At 47.6% G+C, this 19,887-nt stretch overlaps 2 protein-coding genes, 3 long non-coding RNA genes and 1 pseudogene across 12 annotated transcripts in view; 3 read left to right on the forward strand and 3 right to left on the reverse strand.

Annotated features, from left to right (window-relative positions):
* The window catches only part of LOC112870222 (immunoglobulin lambda-1 light chain-like), a 31,551-nt gene extending 12,986 nt beyond the window's left edge, over positions 1–18,565 (reverse strand). The window contains exons 1-2 of one of the 3 annotated variants that reach the window (XM_086682004.1): positions 18,495–18,565; positions 11,763–12,036 (exon numbers count right to left, since the gene is read on the reverse strand). In XM_086682004.1, coding sequence (XP_086538130.1) covers positions 11,763–12,036; positions 18,495–18,540 — 320 coding nt within the window. In that variant the 5' untranslated portion in view covers positions 18,541–18,565. Of the gene's footprint in view, positions 1–11,731; positions 12,037–12,307; positions 12,442–18,494 lie in introns of those variants that run through there. The other 2 variants (XM_086682002.1, XM_086682003.1) reach the window with 2 other exon arrangements.
* The window catches only part of LOC147575369 (uncharacterized), a 473,279-nt gene that overhangs the window by 38,262 nt on the left and 415,130 nt on the right, over positions 1–19,887 (forward strand). The window lies entirely within an intron of this gene.
* The window catches only part of LOC112870219 (immunoglobulin lambda-1 light chain-like), a 169,571-nt gene that overhangs the window by 30,736 nt on the left and 118,948 nt on the right, over positions 1–19,887 (reverse strand). The window lies entirely within an intron of this gene.
* Positions 1–19,887, forward strand: part of LOC147575370 (uncharacterized) — a 284,866-nt gene that overhangs the window by 28,295 nt on the left and 236,684 nt on the right. The window lies entirely within an intron of this gene.
* LOC147575371 (immunoglobulin lambda variable 5-52-like) overlaps positions 1–19,887 on the reverse strand; it is a 447,861-nt pseudogene that overhangs the window by 25,843 nt on the left and 402,131 nt on the right. The gene's annotated exons all lie outside the window — the stretch shown is intronic.
* LOC147575372 (uncharacterized) lies at positions 1,401–10,437 on the forward strand. Of its 2 annotated transcripts, none has more exons than XR_015242340.1 (4): positions 1,401–1,590; positions 1,787–1,878; positions 2,978–3,063; positions 8,610–10,437. It is a non-coding gene; the product is annotated as an uncharacterized LOC147575372 (long non-coding RNA). The 2 variants fall into 2 exon arrangements; XR_015242341.1 differs by having other exon boundaries at positions 2,978–3,052; positions 7,865–10,437.

Genomic DNA, 19,887 nt, shown 5'->3' on the forward strand with positions numbered 1-19,887 from the left:
ACAGAGCCCGAAGACGCGGGGCTTGAATACACGAACCGGGAGATCATGACCTGAACTGAAGTCGGATGCTTAACAGACTGAGCCATTCAGGTGCCCCAAGATAGATCATAGTCTTAAACATAACATTGAAACTATAAAGTTTCTTTTTTTGTTTTTAATTTTTTAAAAATGTTTATTTACTTTTGAGAGAGAGAGAGAGACAGAGAGACAGAGTGCAAGAGGGGGAGGGCAGGTAGAGGGAGATGCAGAATCTAAAGTAGGCTCCAGGATCTGAGCTGTCTACACAGAGCCCGGTGTAGGGCTCAAACTCATGAACCATGAGATCACGACCTGAGCTGAAGTCAGATGCTTAACTGACTGAGCCACCTAGGGGCCCAAAGCTTCTGATTCTTGATTTGGGCTCAGGTCATGATCTATTTCACGGTCATGAGATGGACCCCTGTGTTGGGCTCCATGCTGAGTGTGGATCCTGCTTAAGACTCATTCCCTCTCTCTCTCTCTTTCTCTCTCTCAAAAAAAAAAAAAAAAAAAAAAAGAAAGGTAGGACAGAATTGATACAGGACCCTGATTCATTCTAGTGGAACATCATATTTATCAATGGATCCATGAATCAAAAAATGAAAATTTTAATATGTTTATTTTGTGTTGCTCACATATTGCTATGAATAATTATGATGCCAGCTGGAAGAAAACTATTTAACACTCAAGATCACAGGCTATGAAACTAAATTTTAGAATGTAAAAATTTAGTGCATATTTTTAGGATAGAGATGTATGACAGTATGTATTTCAGGTATAAAAATATATAAGCAGATCAAATCCAGGAAGGGGTGTGGAATGAAAACAGAGTTCAAGAAGAGGAAAGAAAGTTGAAAAATTTCTAAATGTTACAGAGTGGGCATCCAATCATATGATATTTGCTTCCACTCAACATGTGTGCAAGAGCTCTGTGAACATTTTACAAACTTCTGGTGAAAACTTTACATGTAAACTTACAAAGGAGCAGGGAGTGTGAACCTCGGTTCTTTTGGAGGGTGGGTGGGCAATGGTGCTGAGGGCTCAGCTGCAGGCCCGGGCCCCCTCCCCTGCAAGGAGGCTCTTCTCTGATGCATAAAGATCCTGGGTCTCAGCGCAGGGTGATCACATAAACCAACAAGTGGAAGGACCCCCATGAATCAGGGGCCAGCTAGGAGCTGTGCATTTTCCTTCCAGTATCTTGACTTTTCAGGTCACTCCTGAGAGGAGTGAGGAGCTACTTGCCTTGAGAGGGGACAAGGCTGTGCCAAGGTTCAGCCAGTAGGGGGACCTCTGGACCCACAGGGCGCCACAGTCTTTGTGATTCAAAACAGGCCCCCTACCTCCCCACCCCCTACTATTTCTCAGTGTGGTAAACAAAGGCCCTGAGGGGAAGTCTTTCCAACCCTGAGGGTCAGGGCCAAGACCAGAGAGGACACCCGACCCTAAGACGTGGCCTATGGCTGTTCAGAGGATGGAGAGAATGAGCATCAGGCCAGGACAGGAGCATTTGTGTCTCACTTCCCCATCTGTCTGTGTCACTGTGAGTCATTGCCAGATGCTCCCAATGACATGGTAGGTGGCACAGAAATAGCCTCGTCCTTGGCCTGGGCCCCACTGGTGGTCAGGGTGGCCATGTTCCCTCAGTTGGGAGCCAGAGAATCACTCAGGGGTCTCTAAGGGCCAGTTGCTGCAATAATAGATGGGGGCCTGGCCTGACTTCTGCTGGTGCCATTGGACATATTTCCTTCCAATGTTGTTTTCTCCACAGGTGATCCTGGCGTCTGTCCCAGGGCCACTGACACTGACAGGAGCCGAGTCAGCTCTTGGAGGCCACAGAACCTGCAAGAGAGATTTTGAGAGGTGGGTTTCCAGCTGACGGGGCTCTGCCTTCCTGGCCTGGACCGAACTCCAGAGGTTTCTTGGCCCCCAGAGTTGTCCCCACCCATCAATCTCAGCCCCAGGGGCCCATGGGCCTGGCTGGTGGATAAAACCTTTGAACAAATGAGAAACTCCCAGTCCCTTTCTCTGGGCAGGTGCAGCCCCTTAGAGCTCACACAGGGCCAGTGAGCAAAATGGGAGATTTCACCCCTTTAGCCCCTCATCCTGCAGCAAGGTGAAGAGATCCTGTCCCCCACTGGGGCAGGAGCTCAGAGTCAGGGCCAAGCTTGTCCCAGATCCCAGTGAGCCTGGGCACAGCACCTGTGCAGCGAGAAAGGAGGCCGACGAGGAGAGGGGTCCAGGCCGTGGTGGAGGCGCCCCAATTCTGCTACTAAGGTCCAAGGCTGGGCAAAATTCCTCCTAAGGCCTCTCTTTTTCCCTTGCTGGAGACTCCTGCTGGTTATGCAAATCAACAGAGGCTCTGGAGCTGCTGCTGAAGAGCTTTGTGGTTGCAGAGAAGGGGGAAGGGCTCAGCCCCAAGGCACAGAGAGAGGACAGGTATCCCTTGTAGTCTCCACCCCCAGCCCAGGGGATCCTCCTCCTGGTAGTCACTAGTCTGGGGCTGTAGCCCCCATTCAGTCTGTGCCCTGGCCTACATCCTGGGCTGTTCTGGCCACTGAGAGACAGTCTATCTGTGTTTTCAGGGAACCTGAAATCGTGCTCACTGAATCGTTCTGGGTGCTGTCATGAAGGTGGCCAGAGTCATGGTGGTGATACTGAGATTGTCTTGGGCTCCGGTCTTTCCTCTGCTCCATTCTGGCTCAGGAGGAAGGTGGTTAATATCATCCAGGAGTTCCAAGTGTCTCATCCATCGTTGTGTTGTGGTGGGGGCCTCGAGCTGGTCCGCTTCTAGCTCCATCTCCATAGCATTTCCACACTGAGTCTCCTCTGACATTCCCAGGCCCCAGTGCAGTGACCTTCCTCACCCCTACTCCAGGGAAACCCTGAGGCAGGAGCAGCGTTCTATTGCAGATCACAGTTTGTGAGAGCCAGAACCTGAATAAAATTTCCTCCTTGCCAGGTGCACGTGGAGTTGTTAAAGGTCCATGGAGCTGCTGTAAGAGTCTACCCTTGGCCATGAGCTCTTGGACAGATGGTAAGTGCTGTGTCTCAGAATCTCCAATGTGTGGCTGGGGCAGGGACATATCACATGCTCAAAAGATATGATTTGAGTATAAGAGAATGAAATTGGCTGAATTCTAAGAATACTTCATGTGAAATTGAAATGATAATTTTGACTTCAGTTGCTAGGGAAAATGCATTAGGTAATAACAATATTTAATATAATGTATGACGTTGAGTAATGGTTATTGAATAGCTGCTGTGTCCTTGGAATGGAAAAAGAAAAAGAAAAGAAAATTGGCACCAGCCCCCTGGAGACGGTTTAGGGGGGAAAGGAGGAACTTCTCTTCGAAGTCAGGACAGGAGGCTCTCAGAGCAAAGAGGGGGGTACAATGTGTGTTCTCAGAGGGAGGGGGCTTTATAGACTTTTTTTACATTCTATAATTTATTTATTTTTTGATTTACATCCAAGTTAGTTAGCACATGGTGCAACAATGATTTCAGGAGTAGATTCCTTAAGCCCCTACCCATTTAGCCCATCCCCCTCCAAAACCCCTCTAGCAACCCTATGTTTGTTCTCTATATTTAAGAGTCTCTTATGTTTTGTCCCCCTCCCTGTTTTTATAAAATGTTTTATATTTTGCTTCCCTTCCCTTATGTTCATCTGTTTTGTATCTTAAAGCCCTCACATGACTGAAGTCATATGATATTTGTCTTTCTCTGACTAATTTAGCTTAGCATAATACCCTTAGTTCCATTCATGTAGTTGCAAATGGCAAGATTTCATTCTTTTTGATTGCTGAGTAATATTCCATTGTATATATATACCACATCTTCTTTATCCATCCATCCATCCATCGATGGACATTTTGGCTCTTTCCATACTTTGGTTATTGTTGATAGTGCTGCTATAAACATTGGGGTGCATGTGCCCCTTTGAAACAGCATACCTGTATCCCTTGGATAAATACCTAGTAGTGCAATTGCTGGGTCGTAGGGTAGTTCTATTTTTACTTTTTTGAGGAACCTCCATACTATTTTCCAGAGTGGCTGCACGAGTTTGCGTTCCCACCAACAATGCAAAAGAGATCCTCTTTCTCCGCATCCTTGCCAACATCTGTTGTTGCCTGAGTTGTTAATGTTAGCCATTCTGACGGGTGTGAGGTGGTATCTCATTGTGGTATTGATTTATATTCCCTGATGATGAGTGATGTTGAGCATTTTTTCATGTGTCACTTGGCCATCTGGATGTCTTCTTTGGAGAAGTGTCTATTCATGTATTTTTCCCATTTCTTCACTGGATTATTTGATTTTGGGGTGTTGAGTTTGATAAGTTCTTTATAGATTTTGTATACTAACCCTTTATCTGATATGTCATTTGCAAATATCTTCTCCCATTCTGTCAGCTGCCTTTTAGTTTTGCTGATTGTTTCCTTCGCTGTGCAGAAGCTTTTTATTTTGTTGAGGTCCCAGTAGTTCATTTTTGCTTTTGTTTCCCTTGCCTCTGGAGACATGTTGAGTAAGAAGTTGCTGTGGCCAAGGTCAAAGAGGTTTTTTGCCTGCTTTCTCTTCTAGGATTTTGAGGGCTTCCTGTCTTACATTGAGGTCTTTCATCCATTTTGAGTTTATTTTTGGGTATGCTGTAAGAAAGTGGTCCAGGTTCATTCTTCTGCATGCCTCTGTCCAGCCCAGCACCACTTGCTAAAGAGACTGTTTTTATTCCATTGGATATTCTTTCCTGCTTTGTCAAAGATTAGTTGGCCATACATTTGTGGGTCTATTTCTGGGTTTTCTATTCTGTTCCACTGATCTGAGTGTCTGTTTTTGTGCCAGTACCATACTGTCTTGATGATTACAGCTTTGTAATACAGCTTGAAGTCCAGGATTGTGATGTTTCCTTTGTTTTTTTTTTGTTTTTTTTTTTTTTTTTTTTTCAAGACTGCTTTGGCTATGTAGGGTCTTTTCTGGTTCCATACAAATCATAGGATTGTTTGTTCTAGCTCTGTGAAGAATACTGGTGTTATTTTGATAGGTATTGCATTGAATATGAAGACTGCTTTGGGTAGTATTGACATTTTAACAATATTTGTTCTTCCTATCCAGGAGCATGGAATCTTTTTCCATTTTTTTTTTTTTGTGTCTTCTTCAATATATTCACAAGCTTTCTATAGTTTTCAGTGTGTAGATTTTTCACCTCTTTGGTTAGATTTATTCCTAGGTATTTTATGGTTTTTGGTGCAATTGTAAATGGGATCCATTCCTTGATTTCTCTTTCTGTTGCTTCATTGTTGGTGTATAGGAATTCAACCGATATCTATGCATTGATTTTATATCCTGCTACTTTGCTGAATTCATGGATCAGTTCTAGCAGTTTTTTGGTGTAATCTTTTGGGTTTTCCATATAGAGCATCATGTCATCTGCAAGGAGTGAAAGTTTGACTTCCTCCTTGCTGATTTGGATGCCTTTATTTCTTTGTGTTGTCTGATTGCTGGGATTAAGACTTCCAATACTATGTTGAATAGCAGTGGCAAGAGTGGACATCCCTGTCTTGTTCCTGACCTTAGGGGGAAAGCTCTCAGTTTTTCCCCATTGAGAATGATATTAGCATTGGGTCTTTCTTATATGGCTTTTATAATCTCCAGGTATGATCCTTCTGTCCCTACTTTCTTGAGGGTTTTTATCAAGAAAGGATGCTGTATTTTGCCAAATGCTTCCTCTGCATCTGTTGAGAGGATCATGTGGTTCTTGTCCTTTCTTTTATTCATGTGATGAATCACACTGATAGTTTTGCGGATATTGAACCAGCCCTACATCCCAGGTATAAATCCCACTTGGTCGTGGTGAATAATTTTTTTTAATGTATTGTTGGATACGGCTGGCTAATATCTTGTTGAGGATTTTTGCATCCTTGTACATCAGGGAAATTGGTCTATAGTTCTCCTTTTTAGTGGCGTCTTTGTCTGGTTTTGGAATCAAGGTAATGCTGGCTTCATAGAAAGAGTTTGGAAGTTTTCCTTCCATTTCTATTTTTGGAACAGCCTCAAGAGAATAGGTGTTAACTCTTCCTTAAACGTTTGGTAGAATTCCCCTGGAAAGCCATCTGGCCCTGGACTCTTGTGTTTTGGGAGATTTTTGACTACTAATTTAATTTCTTTACTGGTTATGGGTCTGTTCAACTTTTCTATTTCTTCCTGTTTCCGTTTTGGTAGTGTATATGTTTCTAGGAAGTTGTCCATTTCTTCCAGATTTCCCATTTTATTGGCATATAATTGCTCATAATATTCTCTTATTATTGTTTTTATTTCTGCTGTGTTGCTTGTGATCTCTCCTCTTTCATTCTTGGTTTTATTTATTTGGGTCCTTTCCTTTTTCTTTTTGATCAAACTGGCTAGGGGTTTATTAATGTTGTTAATTCTTTCAAAGAACAAGCTTCTGGTTTCATTGATCTATTCTACTGTTTTGTTTGTGTGTTTGTTTGTTTGTTTGTTTCAATAGCATTGATTTTTGCTCTAATCTCAATTATTTCGTCTCCTGCTGGTTTGGGGTTTTATTTGCTGTTCTTTTTCCAGCTCTTTAAGGTGTAAGGTTAGGTTGTGTATCTGTGATCTTTCTGTCTTCTTTAGGAAGGCCTGGATTGCTATATACGTCCCTCTTATGACTGCCTTTGCAGAGTTCCAGAGGTTTTGGGCTGTGATGTTATCATTTTCATTGGCTTCTATGTACTTTTTAATTTCCTCTTTAACTTCTTGGTTAGCCCATTCATTCCTCAGTAGGATGGTCTTTAGTCTCCAAGTATTTGTTATCTTTCCACATTTTTTCTTGTGGCTGACTTCTAGTTTCAGAGCGTTGTGGTCTGAAAATCTGCACGGTATGATCTCAATCTTTTTGTACTTGTTGAGGGCTGATTTATGTACCAGTATGTGATCTATACTGGAGAATGTTCCATGTGTACTGGAGAAGAATGTATATTCTGCTGCTTTAGGATGAAATGTTCTGAATATTTCTGGTAAGTCCATCTGGTCCAGTGTGTCATTCAAAGCCATTGTTTCCTTGTTGATTTTCTGTTTAGATGATCTGTCCATTTTTGTGAGTGGGGTGTTGAAGTCCCTTACTATTATGGTATTATTATCAATGAGTTTATGTTTGTGACTAATTGATTTATATGTTTGAGCGCCTTCACATTTGGAGCATAAATGTTTACAATTGTTAGATCTTCTTGGTGGATAGACCCCTTAATTATGATATAATGCCCTTCTTCATCTCTTGTTACAGTCTTTAATTTAAAGCCTGGATTGTCTGATATAAGTATGGCTATTCTGGCTTTCTTTTGTCCACCATTAGCATGATAGATGGTTCTCCATCCCCTTCCTTTCAATCTGAAGGTGTCTTTAGGTCTAAAGTGGGTCTCTTGTAAACAGCATATAGATGGATCTTGTTTTCTTATCCATTCTGTTACCCTATGTCTTTTGATTGGAGCATTAATCCGTTGACGTTTAGAGTGAGTACTGTAAGATATGAGTTTATTGCCATTATGTTTCTTTTAGATTTGGAGTTTCTGGTGGTGTTCTCTGGTCCTTTCTAGTCTTTGTTGCTTTTGGTCTTTTTTTGTTTCCTTGTCTTTTCTCCCTCAGAGAGTCCCCCTTAAAATTTCTTGCAGGGTAGTTTAGTGGTCATGAACTTCCTGTGAAAATGAATACAATGAAATAGAATAAAATGAAATGATGGAAGTAAAACAGAATTTGAAAAATTTACAAAAAAGTAAGAAAAAATTGTAGAAAAAAATAAAAAATATTTTTAATAAAAATTGAAACTAAAAATACATTTTTTTCTCTTTCCCTGTTCAAGAAAAAGAAAAGAAATGAAAAAGAAAAAAAAAAAAAGAAAATTGAATAGATGGACCAGCGAACAGACTGAAATACCATTGAAATCACATTGTCTTCCCCTAGATGTCAAACTATGAAACACTTTATAGTCTGTAAACTAAGCAGGTGGAGAGACTTGTGGTGTTCCTGAAGAGCAAGGTTGGCCCAGTTGCGCGGGGCTTAGTGTAATGGCTCCATTCTCCACTAGATGGTGCTGCTTAGCTTACTGGGGTGGATTATTGTGGCGCTTGTGTGTGTGTGTGTGTATGTGCATGCGCAGGAGGGGCAAAAATGGCGTCACCCATCTACCCCCAGTCTGTAGTATTAGAACTCTGTTCTCCCTGATTGGCAGTCGCGCACCCTTCCTTTGTCTCCGGTTTCCGTCCACTCCCCGCTTTTACACTGTCTGTGACCAAGCTGTCAGGTTGCCAGGCGGTACCTCCCTCCTGAGTTTTATCTCAGATGTGGCTGTGTTTCCTGACCCCTCGCTTCTGAGGGACTGTGGCTTTGACCCACTCAGACCCTCTGGGGGAGGGTCTCACTGAGCAATGGCCAGGTGCCGGCTGCACCCAGGAATGTTTGCGGACCATGCTGCTGGTGATGCCCAGAGACTGTGGCTGAGTGCCAGCCCGCCCCAGAAACAGTTCGCGAGATAGTGTAGCAGCAGCTTTTCAGAGATTATGGAAAATCACAACACAAATCTGTCACCAGGCTTCACCCACAACAAGCTTGTTCCAGCACCAGCAAATGTGGTTGTTGTTCAGGATACTTTCGGATCTTTGCCTGTGGGGAGACCTCCCAGCAGGGGAACTGCCTCTCCAGTGTGTCCTGAAGATACCTGGACTTCAGTCTGCTCCCGGGGATTCGTCCTTCCCACCAGAGCACCACCAGGTATCGAGCTACAGAGTTTCAGCCTCTGCACTCCCCCTGTTTATAGAGTCTTAGTGGAATTTAAACCCTCTCCTTTCTCCCTTTTTGGTTCAGTCCTTGCGGCTGTTTCCACTTTTCCACTTTCTCTCCAGCTGCTTTTGCGGGGGGGGATACTTTTCCCATATTCTCCCCCACCCCCCGCCTCCATTCCCTCTCCACAAACAAAAACAGCCCCCTGCCCTCCATGGCTTCTCCCCCAGTTCACCTCTTTGCTCCACGTACCTGCTAAGTTCTCTGGTCAGGTTGTGCAGATTGTTGTGTTAATCCTCAAATCAATTTTCTAGGTTTGCAGGGTGGTTTAGTGTTGATCTTGCTGTATTTCAGGGACGAGAGAGACACACACACACACAAAAAAAAAAAACAAAAACAAAAACACACAAAAAACTTCCATGCTGTTCCTCCATCTTGTCCCATCGTCCTGGGGGCTTTGCAGACTTAAGAGAGCCTTAACACCACTGGGGTGTATGTAGGAGATTGAAGTCCCAGATCTGTGCCTAAGAAATAATTACTGCAAGATCTGGATCAGAGGAATAAGGAGCCAAAGGATTTTGTACATCAGTGTCAAGCATGATACTTAAGAAGGAAGATACCTTTTGCTTCAGATCTTAGGTCATGGTTACTAGCTCCCCCTGCCATGTTAGGAGCCCTGATACCAGGCCCACTCCATCACCAGGTGGCTAGACAAGTGACCTCTGCTGCCACCTGGGTGGTGGCAATAGCACACACGGCTCACGCCATGTCCTCTGGGACTCTGTATGTACTTTCAGTTGTCATGTATTAGACATATATGGTATTGCTTCTCCCCTAGTTGGGATTCACGGGTCTAGGAATTGGGGTGGGAGTGCAAGTAGCAGCACTCACTGTTATCCCCAGTGAGCCATCAACTAAATGTTCCCTTGTCATCCTTGGGACTTTGTGCTTTGCTTGATCGCATGGCCCTGCTGGCTGAGTGTGCACCATGAACCCTTTGGCTCTGCCTGGCAGTGAGTCATTGGGAAAAGTAGGGGGTACTGGCCGGGGTGATTCTTGGCTACTGTCAAGGGGTAAGGGATTTTCTACTACACAATGAGGGTAAGTAGGTGGATGTATGGATTCAGGAGATCCCCTAATATTCCCTGGGTCTGTGACTGTAGTCATCAACTCACCACAATACAATTCAACAGGTCTGATAATGGGTGAATGTTCCGGAATGGAGGTTTGGTCATCTCAACTGGCAGGGACCAAACTGACTAACTCAGGTGTTTGCTGAGGGAAGGGGAATATGGAGTGGGTGGTGAAGATGTATAGACATAACTCTGACCACAGGGTAGTGGCAGAAATGAGGACAATAGAAGGAACAAGTGTTTCTTCCTTATGTTGATATGAATATGTTTGGAAACCTATTAATCCTATGTTGTTCTCCTGGGTCATCTCATTATCATCTAACATCCAATGTGTTCATAATAGTTAACTTTATGTCTCAATATGAAGCTATAGGATATCATTTCAGCTGGGACAAAAATAAATACCACCATCAGACAGTAGTATACTTTGTATCCTCCTGGAAAAGGATGAACATGTTGGTAATTTTTCATTGGATAGTTTGGATAGTTTGTCATATCACGTGGAAGCATGGCTGCGAATATTCCCTTTCACATCACGTGGAAGCATGGCTGCCAATATTCTCTTTATTTGGAGATTGTGGTTTGCCTGGATTGGGTGGATTTCACGTGGATGAGGTTGGACTGTGGTGGCTTATTCTGTGTCAACATCGACACACTGAACTGTATTTCACAGAATTGTTTTCTGTCTGTATTCTGGGGTAGGGTGGGTGTGAAGAAAGAATCTTGTGCGAGATTTGGGGGGTAGAAGTGACATTGCACCCATTTTGTGTCTCAGTCCATTGTTGTGTATCTTCTGGTCACTTTGTAGGAGGAGGCAACTGCCCCAATGTCCCTCATTCACCATCAGGATAGATGTGACCCTTCAACTGTCTGTCAGAACCCAGAGCACCTAGTGTGTCTGCATCTTTTCTCATTGTTTAAAAATACGAGGAACAATCTAATCTGTTGGGGATTTTGACACGTATATTGGGGATTTGGGGCACAAACCGAGCTTTATGTGTTTATATAGTAGCCTCTTCATGTCCCTGAAGACCCTGTCAGGGATGCTGGCCAACCTGGATTGGGTTCCTGGAATCAGACTCTGAGATGGAGAAGTACATGTGTAGGAGATCTGGAAGGAGGAGGAAGGTCAGACTGGGCAGAAGGAGAAGTGACCCACGTGCAGTGAGACATCAGATGAGGCCTCCATCCCTGCAGGGAGCTCTAAAGCTGAGACCTTCAGGACATCTGAACCTGAGGCAGGGCCTTCATTCACTCAGGCCAGCATGCACCTGAACCTCTCTGAGAAGGGGCAGAAACCTGGGGAGGCAGTTGTCTGATCCAAGGGCACTTCGCAGTGAGGAGGACCCCTGTGAGCTGTCAGGGGCTCCAGGCAGAGGTGGGTGCATGTGTGAGCCCAGGAGGGGGGGTGACACCACAGTGAATAATGCACTAGTGTGCTCCACTCAGAATCCCCAGCTGTCATGGTGGCAGGGCTTCTGGAGCTCAGCTGAGCTGAGAAATTCAGGCCTCTAATATTCGTCAGTTGGGTGAAGGAATGGCCCATGACCGCCATATGGACATGGAGGGGTAAGGAGCAGCGGATGGATGTTTCTTTCTGTTTGTCCTTCCACTCAGGTCCTCTGTTCCCAAACATACTCAGGCTCAAAAAAAATCCCAAGAGCCCCCAGATCAACCCTGATATATCCTCTGGTGGTGCTGAGTGAAGTGTGGGTGGATAGGAGGTCTGGGGACCTGGGTCAGACTGCTGAGGCTGGAGAAGAGTGTGATACAGATGGGGAAGGGGTTTGTGTCTCACTTCCCCATCTGCCTGTGTCACTGTGAAGATCATAGTTGCTCTCATATGACTGACAGTAATAGTCAGCCTCGTCCTCGGCCTGGGCCCCGCTGATGGTCAGGGTGGCCGTGTTCCCCGAGTTGGTGCCAGAGAATCGGTCAGGGATCCCTGAGGGCCGGTTGCTGCTATAGTAAATGACCAGCATGGGGGCCTGGCCTGGCTTCTGCTGGTACCAGTAAGCATTTTTACTTCCAATGTTGTTTCCCCCACAGGTGATTCTGGCTGTCTGTCCCAGGTTCACGGACACCGACGGGGGCTGGGTCAGCACGTAGGAGGCCATGGAACCTGCAAGAGAGAAAAATGGGTTGGGCTAGAAGATGAAGGACCCATTTCTGGGAAATCCCATAAGCTGCCTGGCCTGCATTGAGCCCCAGGGATTCTCTGTACCCCCAGGGTACCCTCTCTTATAAGTCTTAGCCCCAGGAGCTTATGGGACTGGCTGGTGGGAAGGATCCTTTGAACAAATAAGATTCTTTCCACCCCTTTCTCTGGTCAGGACCATCCCCTTTGGGCTCACACAGAACCAGTGAGCACAAGTGGGGATTACACCTCTCACCTGTGCAGTGAGCCAGGATACTGAGGAGAAGAGGGGTCCAGGCCATGGTGGAGACGCGCTGATTCTGCTACCAAGACCTTGGGCAAAGTTCCTTCCAGGCATCTCTTATCCCCTTGTGGGAGAGACCTGCTGCTTATGCAAATCAGCTGGGCCTCTGGGGTTGCTGTTGTGGAGCTTTGTGGTTTCAGAGAAGGGCTCTGCCCTAAGGGACACAGAGAGGGGAGGGGCAGCCCTGTCCCATAGTCTGGGGCTGGTATCTCCCTCCCAGTTCAATGTCCTGGGTTTACTCCTTGGCTGGTCTGACCACTGAGACCTCAAAGGTGGAGTCTGTATTTTCTGAGCCCATTCTATAGGTGACGCTATAAGGCTCACACAGGTATAGGGTCCTATCCCAGATCACAGCTTTTGGCCACAGAACCCAAATAAAATTCATCCTCTGTCTAGAGTACATGGAGTTTACAAAACCATCATGGTGCTGTAAATGTCTGCTCTGAGCCATGAGCTCCTGCAGCGGGTCATAGAGGTTGTGACTCAGCATCCCCATTTTGGTGTCAGATCAGAGGCCAAAGAAATGATTGTGGTATAAAATAATGAGAGGGGGCTTTAAAGTTTAGTAACTCCTCAAGGGAATGTTTACTATAATTAAGTTGTCTTCAGTTGTTGGAAAAACATGTAGCAAACATCTTAATGTATAAGTTCAGTTGAAAAAAGCTTACAGAGAAAATCATTGTGTTGCAGGCACTGGGAATAGGGAAGAACAGAACTTTCCAGTCCCTTCCCCCTTCCCTGAGGTAGGTGAGTGGAGGGACAGGTGAGGGGGCAGGTGGGAGGAACTTCCAGGAAGGAGGAGCAGCTGAGTCTGTCAGCACAGGGGAGGGAGGGGAAACGTGTGATCCTAGGGAGGATGGGTGTTTGTGGGCAGTGACAGCATTTTGTTTCATTAGGGTGAGCTAGGGCATGGGTTGGTGGGAGACAAAATGCCTGGACCTGTATTAGTTAAATAGGCAGTGTCTTCATGAGCAGGACCCAACACACACATATCCTGAAGAATTTGAACGTGAGAGTGAAGGATGACACTATAGACAAATGGCAAATAATTGAACAATTGTCCCGAAGGTCCTGCTTACTAAACCCCTTTGCCTGTTAGGAGCCGGATCTACGTGTGGTTTTGGCAGGTGATCTCTGCTGCCCCCTGGGGGCCACTCCAAATGGCTGCTGGATTGCAGAGGCTTTCTTTGTAAAGTGTAGATTCATAACCTACAGCTCAGGTCCTGATTCCTGCTCCATGGACTGTTGCCACAGTGAGGAATGAGGTTTCTATGCGTGGCTTCTACTTGCCTCACATTCTTTTTTTTTTTTTTTAATATTTATTTATTTCGAGGAGAGTGTGAGCAGGGGAGGAGCAGAGAGAGAGAGGGATAGAAGATCCAAAGCGGGCTCTGTGCTGACACGCTGACAGCAGTGAGCCCGATGTGGGGCTCGAACTCACGAATCTCGAGATCATGACCTGAAGTCGGATGCTCAACCAGCTGAGCCACCGAGGTGCCCCAGCTCGCCTTGCATTCTTACATGAGGGGCCTAGATTACCCATGAAAATGTAACAGGCTCATTTGGAGGAAGAGAGCACAGGTTTCACTGAGGCATCCCTGCACCTGTCTCTGAGGTAGTGGGAGGTCACACAGGTAGTGTCACATGGGGGACCCAGGACTCAGGGTGGCTCTTTTTGGTGTCAACTGCAGATACAGGGCTAATGTGTGGTGGGGTGCCTGGGGACTAATGCCCCCAAAACAGAGACAGACATTTATTCAGACCCACATTAGTTTGACTCACATTGCATCGTAGGAATTCTGCATGATCTAGACATAGATCCCTCTTGAGGAGGGAACTCTGGCCCTGCTAAAGTCAGGAAGAGAAACACGCAGTGGAATGTGTGTGGGAAGAGCCCAGTCATGCCCTCTGTAGGCACAGGCAGGGGGATATAGGATCTGAAAGAACGGGACAAACCTGAAGGACCTGGGATCCCAACCCAGTTCAGGGACTATATGGAGTTTTCTCCTAAGGTGAGCATTCTGGGCACAGAGGGCGTGGCCAGGTGTGGTAAGAGGCAATTTCCAGGTAATAAGTCAAGTTCTCTAGGCCACCTGCTAGGCACGAACAGGAGGAAGCTGCTGAGGTAGGAACAGGTTTGACACAAGTGTGCTCAGTGCTTGGGAACTTCCTAGGTCACCTGGGGGGCTGAGGGCAGTGGTTATTAGCAGGGCAGTATTATTGTCCCTTTCCTCCCTGCTTACACACCTAAAAGCCACAGGGAGACTAGGGTGCTACACATGTCGCTTGTCCTGTCCTCCTGTTTTGTCCCACGTGGATGACCTAGCACTGTTTTCCCCAACGCCCCACAGACTGGCTGAGCTGAACAGGAACATGAGGGAGGGGTGCACCTGACAGGGAAGGGAAGCTGGGAGAGGCTTGCAGGTCCCCAGTCCCTGAGAGGCAGAGAGAAGAGCAGAGGCTGCAGGTGCCAGGCAGCAGCAGTCACCTGCACCAGGTGAGGAAGGCTGCGCAGGCTGAGAGGGGATGTGGAACAACTTCAGCCAGAATGTTCCAGGTCCTGAAGGAGACAGCTTCTTCCTCTCAGATCTGGAAGCTGCCTATGGGGAGCGCTGCTACACTTGGCATGGGGCCACCTGGACTAGGGACGTGCCAGCCCATTAAGTCATGTTGTTGACAAAGCCTATGGTGAGAATCTCTGGAGAATAACTCTATAGTGACCCGTTCATGATCCTTGAACCTGAAAATTCCCTGGAAATATCATTTCAGTCATAGGGAATCCCACCAAAAATTATCTTTTTACTTAGTTCCTCATATCAATAAGTAATAAATAAATTTTAGAGGAAATATTCCAATTGCACTTGTGATGCTTTTGTGAGGAGAAAATGATTCTCTGTCCTGTGTCTCCCCACTCCCATGAAAGTATTGCTCTGATTCAAGCCAGGAGTGGAAACTGGGGAAGCATCTGCTTTCCCTCTTAAAACATTCCTCATCTGTCGTTTTGACCTCATGAAATTGCTCTAAAAATTGATTTCAAAACCACAAGTCAAAGATTTGTGAAGAGAAATTCAATTTATGAAAAAAACTTATTCATGTCTTGGATAAGGTCTCCTCCCTCAGAATGACAGCTGGGACCAGAATGCAGGCAAAGCCACCACACAGGGTCAGCCTGGGGGTGGGTGTGAGTCCCTGTAGGTCAGTCCTGAGCTAAGGGTCGGACCTGCCTGGTGCAGGTGATGGGATTTGGGGCAATGGGAGGACAGTGGTGCCAGGAGAAAGTCCCCAGGTGGGATCCAAGATGGCGGCTGCACTTCCTCCACAGTTTGTGTAAAATCTAAGGAAGGGCCTGGGGCAGCAGGGGCCTGGTCCCCTCTTCATGAAGCATCAGGCAGTCCTTCCGGATGTGGGGATGCCTCATTGAGGAAAGCGAGTACTCATGGCCCCTGTGGCCCGTGCAGGCTGCCTGTATCCAAGGAGAGGAGGAGTTTCTGCAGGACTGTGCTGTTGGGACAGCTGTCTCCCCTCCTGAGTAACATGTGATTATATCTGGGACCCGTGTGATATTTAATGAAACCCCAAATCTTTACTATCAACCATAATACTCAATTACAATCCAAATAGTCAGAATAGCCCCCAACTCTGTTCATTAGGATAAACACAGACCAGAGCACAGAGAACTTACTGGATTCTCCCACACTGGAGGGTCAGGCCAGGACCAGGGAGAATACCTGATCCTAAGGCCTGAGCAACAGCTGCTCAGAGGGCAGGTGGGAATGAGAGGCAGGCTGTGACAGGAGGGTTGTGTCCCATCCCCTATCCTTCTGTGCCACTGTGAGTCACTGCCAGCCATTTCTGCTGCCATGATAGCTGACACAGCAATGGACAGCCTGGTCCTGGCCCTTCTGGTCCTGGTCATGCTCAGAGGGCCATGTCCTTAAATTGCATCCTCAGAATCAGACCCAGATGGTTGCTCATATCTGCGTACCAGATTGGGTACCCGGCTTTCCTTCTACTGGTACCAAGATGCATGTTCATGCCTGAGCTTACCCCTAGAGCAGGGAATCCTGGGCTTCCCAAGGGCCACTGACAGGGATGGAGGCAGCCTCAGGTCAGGGGAGGCATGGAGCTCCTAAGACAGGAGAGGGGAGGGGCCTGGAGGAAGAAAGGGAGGCTGAGTCAGAAGTGACTGGTCTAGCACTGAGGGGAGGGAGCAATTTGGACAGAGGTGAGGGCAAGCACCTGACCCCAGGGACCCTGGGTGGGAGAGAGCAGGGTGCCTGTGCCGCACCCTGTGGGCCCCTCACCTGTGCTGGGAGCAGCCAGGGAGCAGGAGTAAGGCCACACAGAGTGTGGTCCTGGGAGGATCAGCACCACAGGCACCTGGGAGCTGTTTCACATGCAGATGCCCGGGGCCCCACCTAACTGCCTCCTCTGCAGCTGCATCTTGTGAAAACCCCCCCACCCCCTCCTCAGGGGACTGTGTGCTCACTGAGTGTCACAGGCCAGGGGTCTGGGCCACCCTGGAACATCTCACTTCTTCTCCTTGTCTCCCCAGGTCCTACTAGGTCACCTGGTTCTTGGGCTTAGTTGTCCTGCCCTCATCAACTGAGCTTGATACAGATTGTAGACCCTGTAGTGATGTGGAAAAAATGATTTAGGAACAGACTTTTTCATCAGCCAGATGGATTGTGTGTTGTGAATGGGATGATACCCAGCGGGATCTTGGCTGCTCTGTACTGGTGGTTGAGAGGGCGCCATGGCCCCTCCTGTGTCTTTCTGGCAGTGAATCACCAGGAAAAGCAGGGGGCACTGGGTTGGTGATTCCGATGTCTATCAAGGGGCAGTTGGGTCTCTCCTACACAATTGGGGAAACAGGTTTATGTATGGACTCAGGAGATTCCCTAATATTATCTGGGACTATGATTACAGTAAAAAAAAAAAAAAAAAATCAGCACATTCCAATTCAGCAGGTCTGATAATGGGTGAATGTTCCAGAATAGAGTTTTGGTCATCGCAACTGGGGATCCCCACCTGGGGATCTGGAGCTGATCCTGATCCCCAGCTGGCATGGTGGCAAGGCTTCTGGAGCTCAGCTGAGCTGGGAAATTCTGGACTCTAATACTGGTCAGTTGAATGAAGGAATGGGCTATGGCCACCACACGGAAATGCAGTGGTAATGAGAGGTGGATGGGTGTTTTTGTTTGTCCTTCCAGCCAGTCCCTTTGTTCTCAAACACAGTCTGGCCCAGACAATCTCAGGATCTACAAATCAACCTGATACACCTTCTGGAGATACCACCTGAAGGGTGGGTATATAGGGAGGTCAGGGGACCTTGGGTCTGGACACCTCTGTCAGACCTTCTGATTGCTTTGTGCACAGGCCTTCTGGGGCTGGAGAAAAGTGTAACACAGATGGTGAAAGGGGTTTTCAACTCCCTTCCCCCTCTGCCTGTGTCACCGTGAGCATCACTACTGCTGTCCCACACCTGGCAGTAATAGTCAGCCTCGTCTTCGGCCTGGGCCCTGCTGATGGTCAAGGTGGCCGTTTTCCCCGAGTTGGTGCCAGAGAATCAGCCAGGGATCCCCGAGGGCCGGTTGCTGTTACTATAGATGACCAGCATGGGGGCCTGGCCTGACTTCTGCTGGTACCATTGAACATACTTCCTTCCTATGTTGTTTCCTCTACAAGTGATTCTGGCCGTCTGTTCTAGGGTCACAGACACTGAGGGGGGCTGAGTCAGCTCATAGGAAGCCACGGAACCGTCAAGAGAGAAAAGGGAGGTTTCAGCTCTGGATCTCATCTCAGGAGACCCTCACCTACCTGGCCTGAGCTCCAGGGATCTGGGCCCCCTGTTTCCACCCTCCAATCATTTCAGCCCCTGAGGCCAATAGGCCTGGCTGGTGTATGGAGCTTTTGAACAAAGGGATCCATTTTCATTTTTCTCCGGGCAGGTGTAGTGCCTCAGGGTCACACAGAGCCAGTGAGGATTTGGGGAGATTACACCCCTCCAGTCTCTCATCCTGCAGCAGGGTCATAACCATCCTTCCCCCAACAACCAGCCCCCTGCTGAGCTCAGAGTCAGGGCCTGGATTGCCCCAGATCCCTGGGTCTGCAGTGGGTCTGAGCCTGGGTGCAGCACCTGTGCAGTGAGCGAGGAGGCCGAGGAGGAGAGGGGTCCAGGCCATGGTGGAGGCACTCTGATTCTGCTACCAAGGCCCAAGACTGGGCAAAGTCTCTCTTATCCCCTTGCTGGAGAGACCTGCTGGTTATGCAAATCAGCCAGGGCTCAGGGGCTGCTGCTGAGGAGCTTTGTGGTTTCAGAGAAGGGCTCAGCCCCAAGGGGCCAGAGAAGGGAGGGACAGCCCTGTAGACCCACCCTCAGCCCAGGGAATTCTGACTTACACTCTGGTCGCATAGGCTGGGTCCACACTCCATATCTCTCCGTGTCCTGACCTTGCTCCTGGGGTGGCTTGTCCTGGCTGAGCTCAGAGGTGGCGTTTGTCTGCATTTTCTGAATCCATGAGCACGTTTCCTCTGCAGGCAGTTTAAGGTGGCTTAGGTCAGTGTGGTTCCTAAGTTATATCTCTGTTGAGGAACACCAGAACGCAAACCGAATTCCTCCCTTGCCAAGTACACATGGATTTTTAAGGAGCCATTGAGGTATTGTAAGTTTCTGTCCCGAGGACAGGTTATCGATCCTATGCCTCAGTACTCTGAGGGTGTGCTCAGTGCCAGGGACAGACCCAGCTTTAGCAAGGTTTGACAGTGGCTGAGTTTAAGCAGAAATGGGTCGGGCTGGAGAGGCATGAAGTACTGGACCTGTGCTAGAGACAGAGACAAATCTACAAGGCACAGAACTGAGAGACAGCGAGTCAGAATTTTACATCAGAGTCAGAGGTGGTGCTGTAGAAACGACATCTTTCCCACAGGTCTCAGGTCCTGGTGAGCAGCCCTCCCTCCTTGTTAGAACCCCTGATACCTGGAGCCTCCGTGTGCAGGTGGCTTTGCTGGGTGATCTCTGCTGCCCTCTGGTGGTGGCTCCACACTGGCTGCTGGAGGCGCGGGGAAGTCCTTTGCCCTGCTGGAGATTCAGAACCCACAGCTCAGAGTAGGATTCCCTGATTGATGCACTGCTGTCCCCAGGGGAGGAACTGCTCTTCTCTACATGGTCCCTGCCACTCTCAAGGCCAGACTTCAGGAGATGAGAGTATCCATGAAAATAGGAACAGGCCAATGGGAGGAGCAGGTAAGGCCCATCTGAGGTTTTACTGCTCACATCTCTGGGGAGGTGGGTGGTCATGGGTGTGGCTCTGGGCCTTGCAGGAGGTGACACAGGACTCGGGGACTGCCTCTTGCTAGTGCTGTCAGCTGGTGCACCAAATAGGGCCATGGTGGCTGGTGTTCCAAGGACAGAGACAGGAGAACACACACTCAACAAACATTTATTCAGACCCACTTCGGTCTGGCCGACTTTCCATCCTGGGAAATCTCTACGAAGAAGGCACAGTTTCTTTCCCAGAATTTCCGTGCTG

This window comes from Puma concolor, chromosome D3, assembly GCF_028749965.1.
Source record: "Puma concolor isolate L17-30 chromosome D3, mPumCon1.1.hap2, whole genome shotgun sequence".
Taxonomy (NCBI): domain Eukaryota; kingdom Metazoa; phylum Chordata; class Mammalia; order Carnivora; family Felidae; genus Puma; species Puma concolor.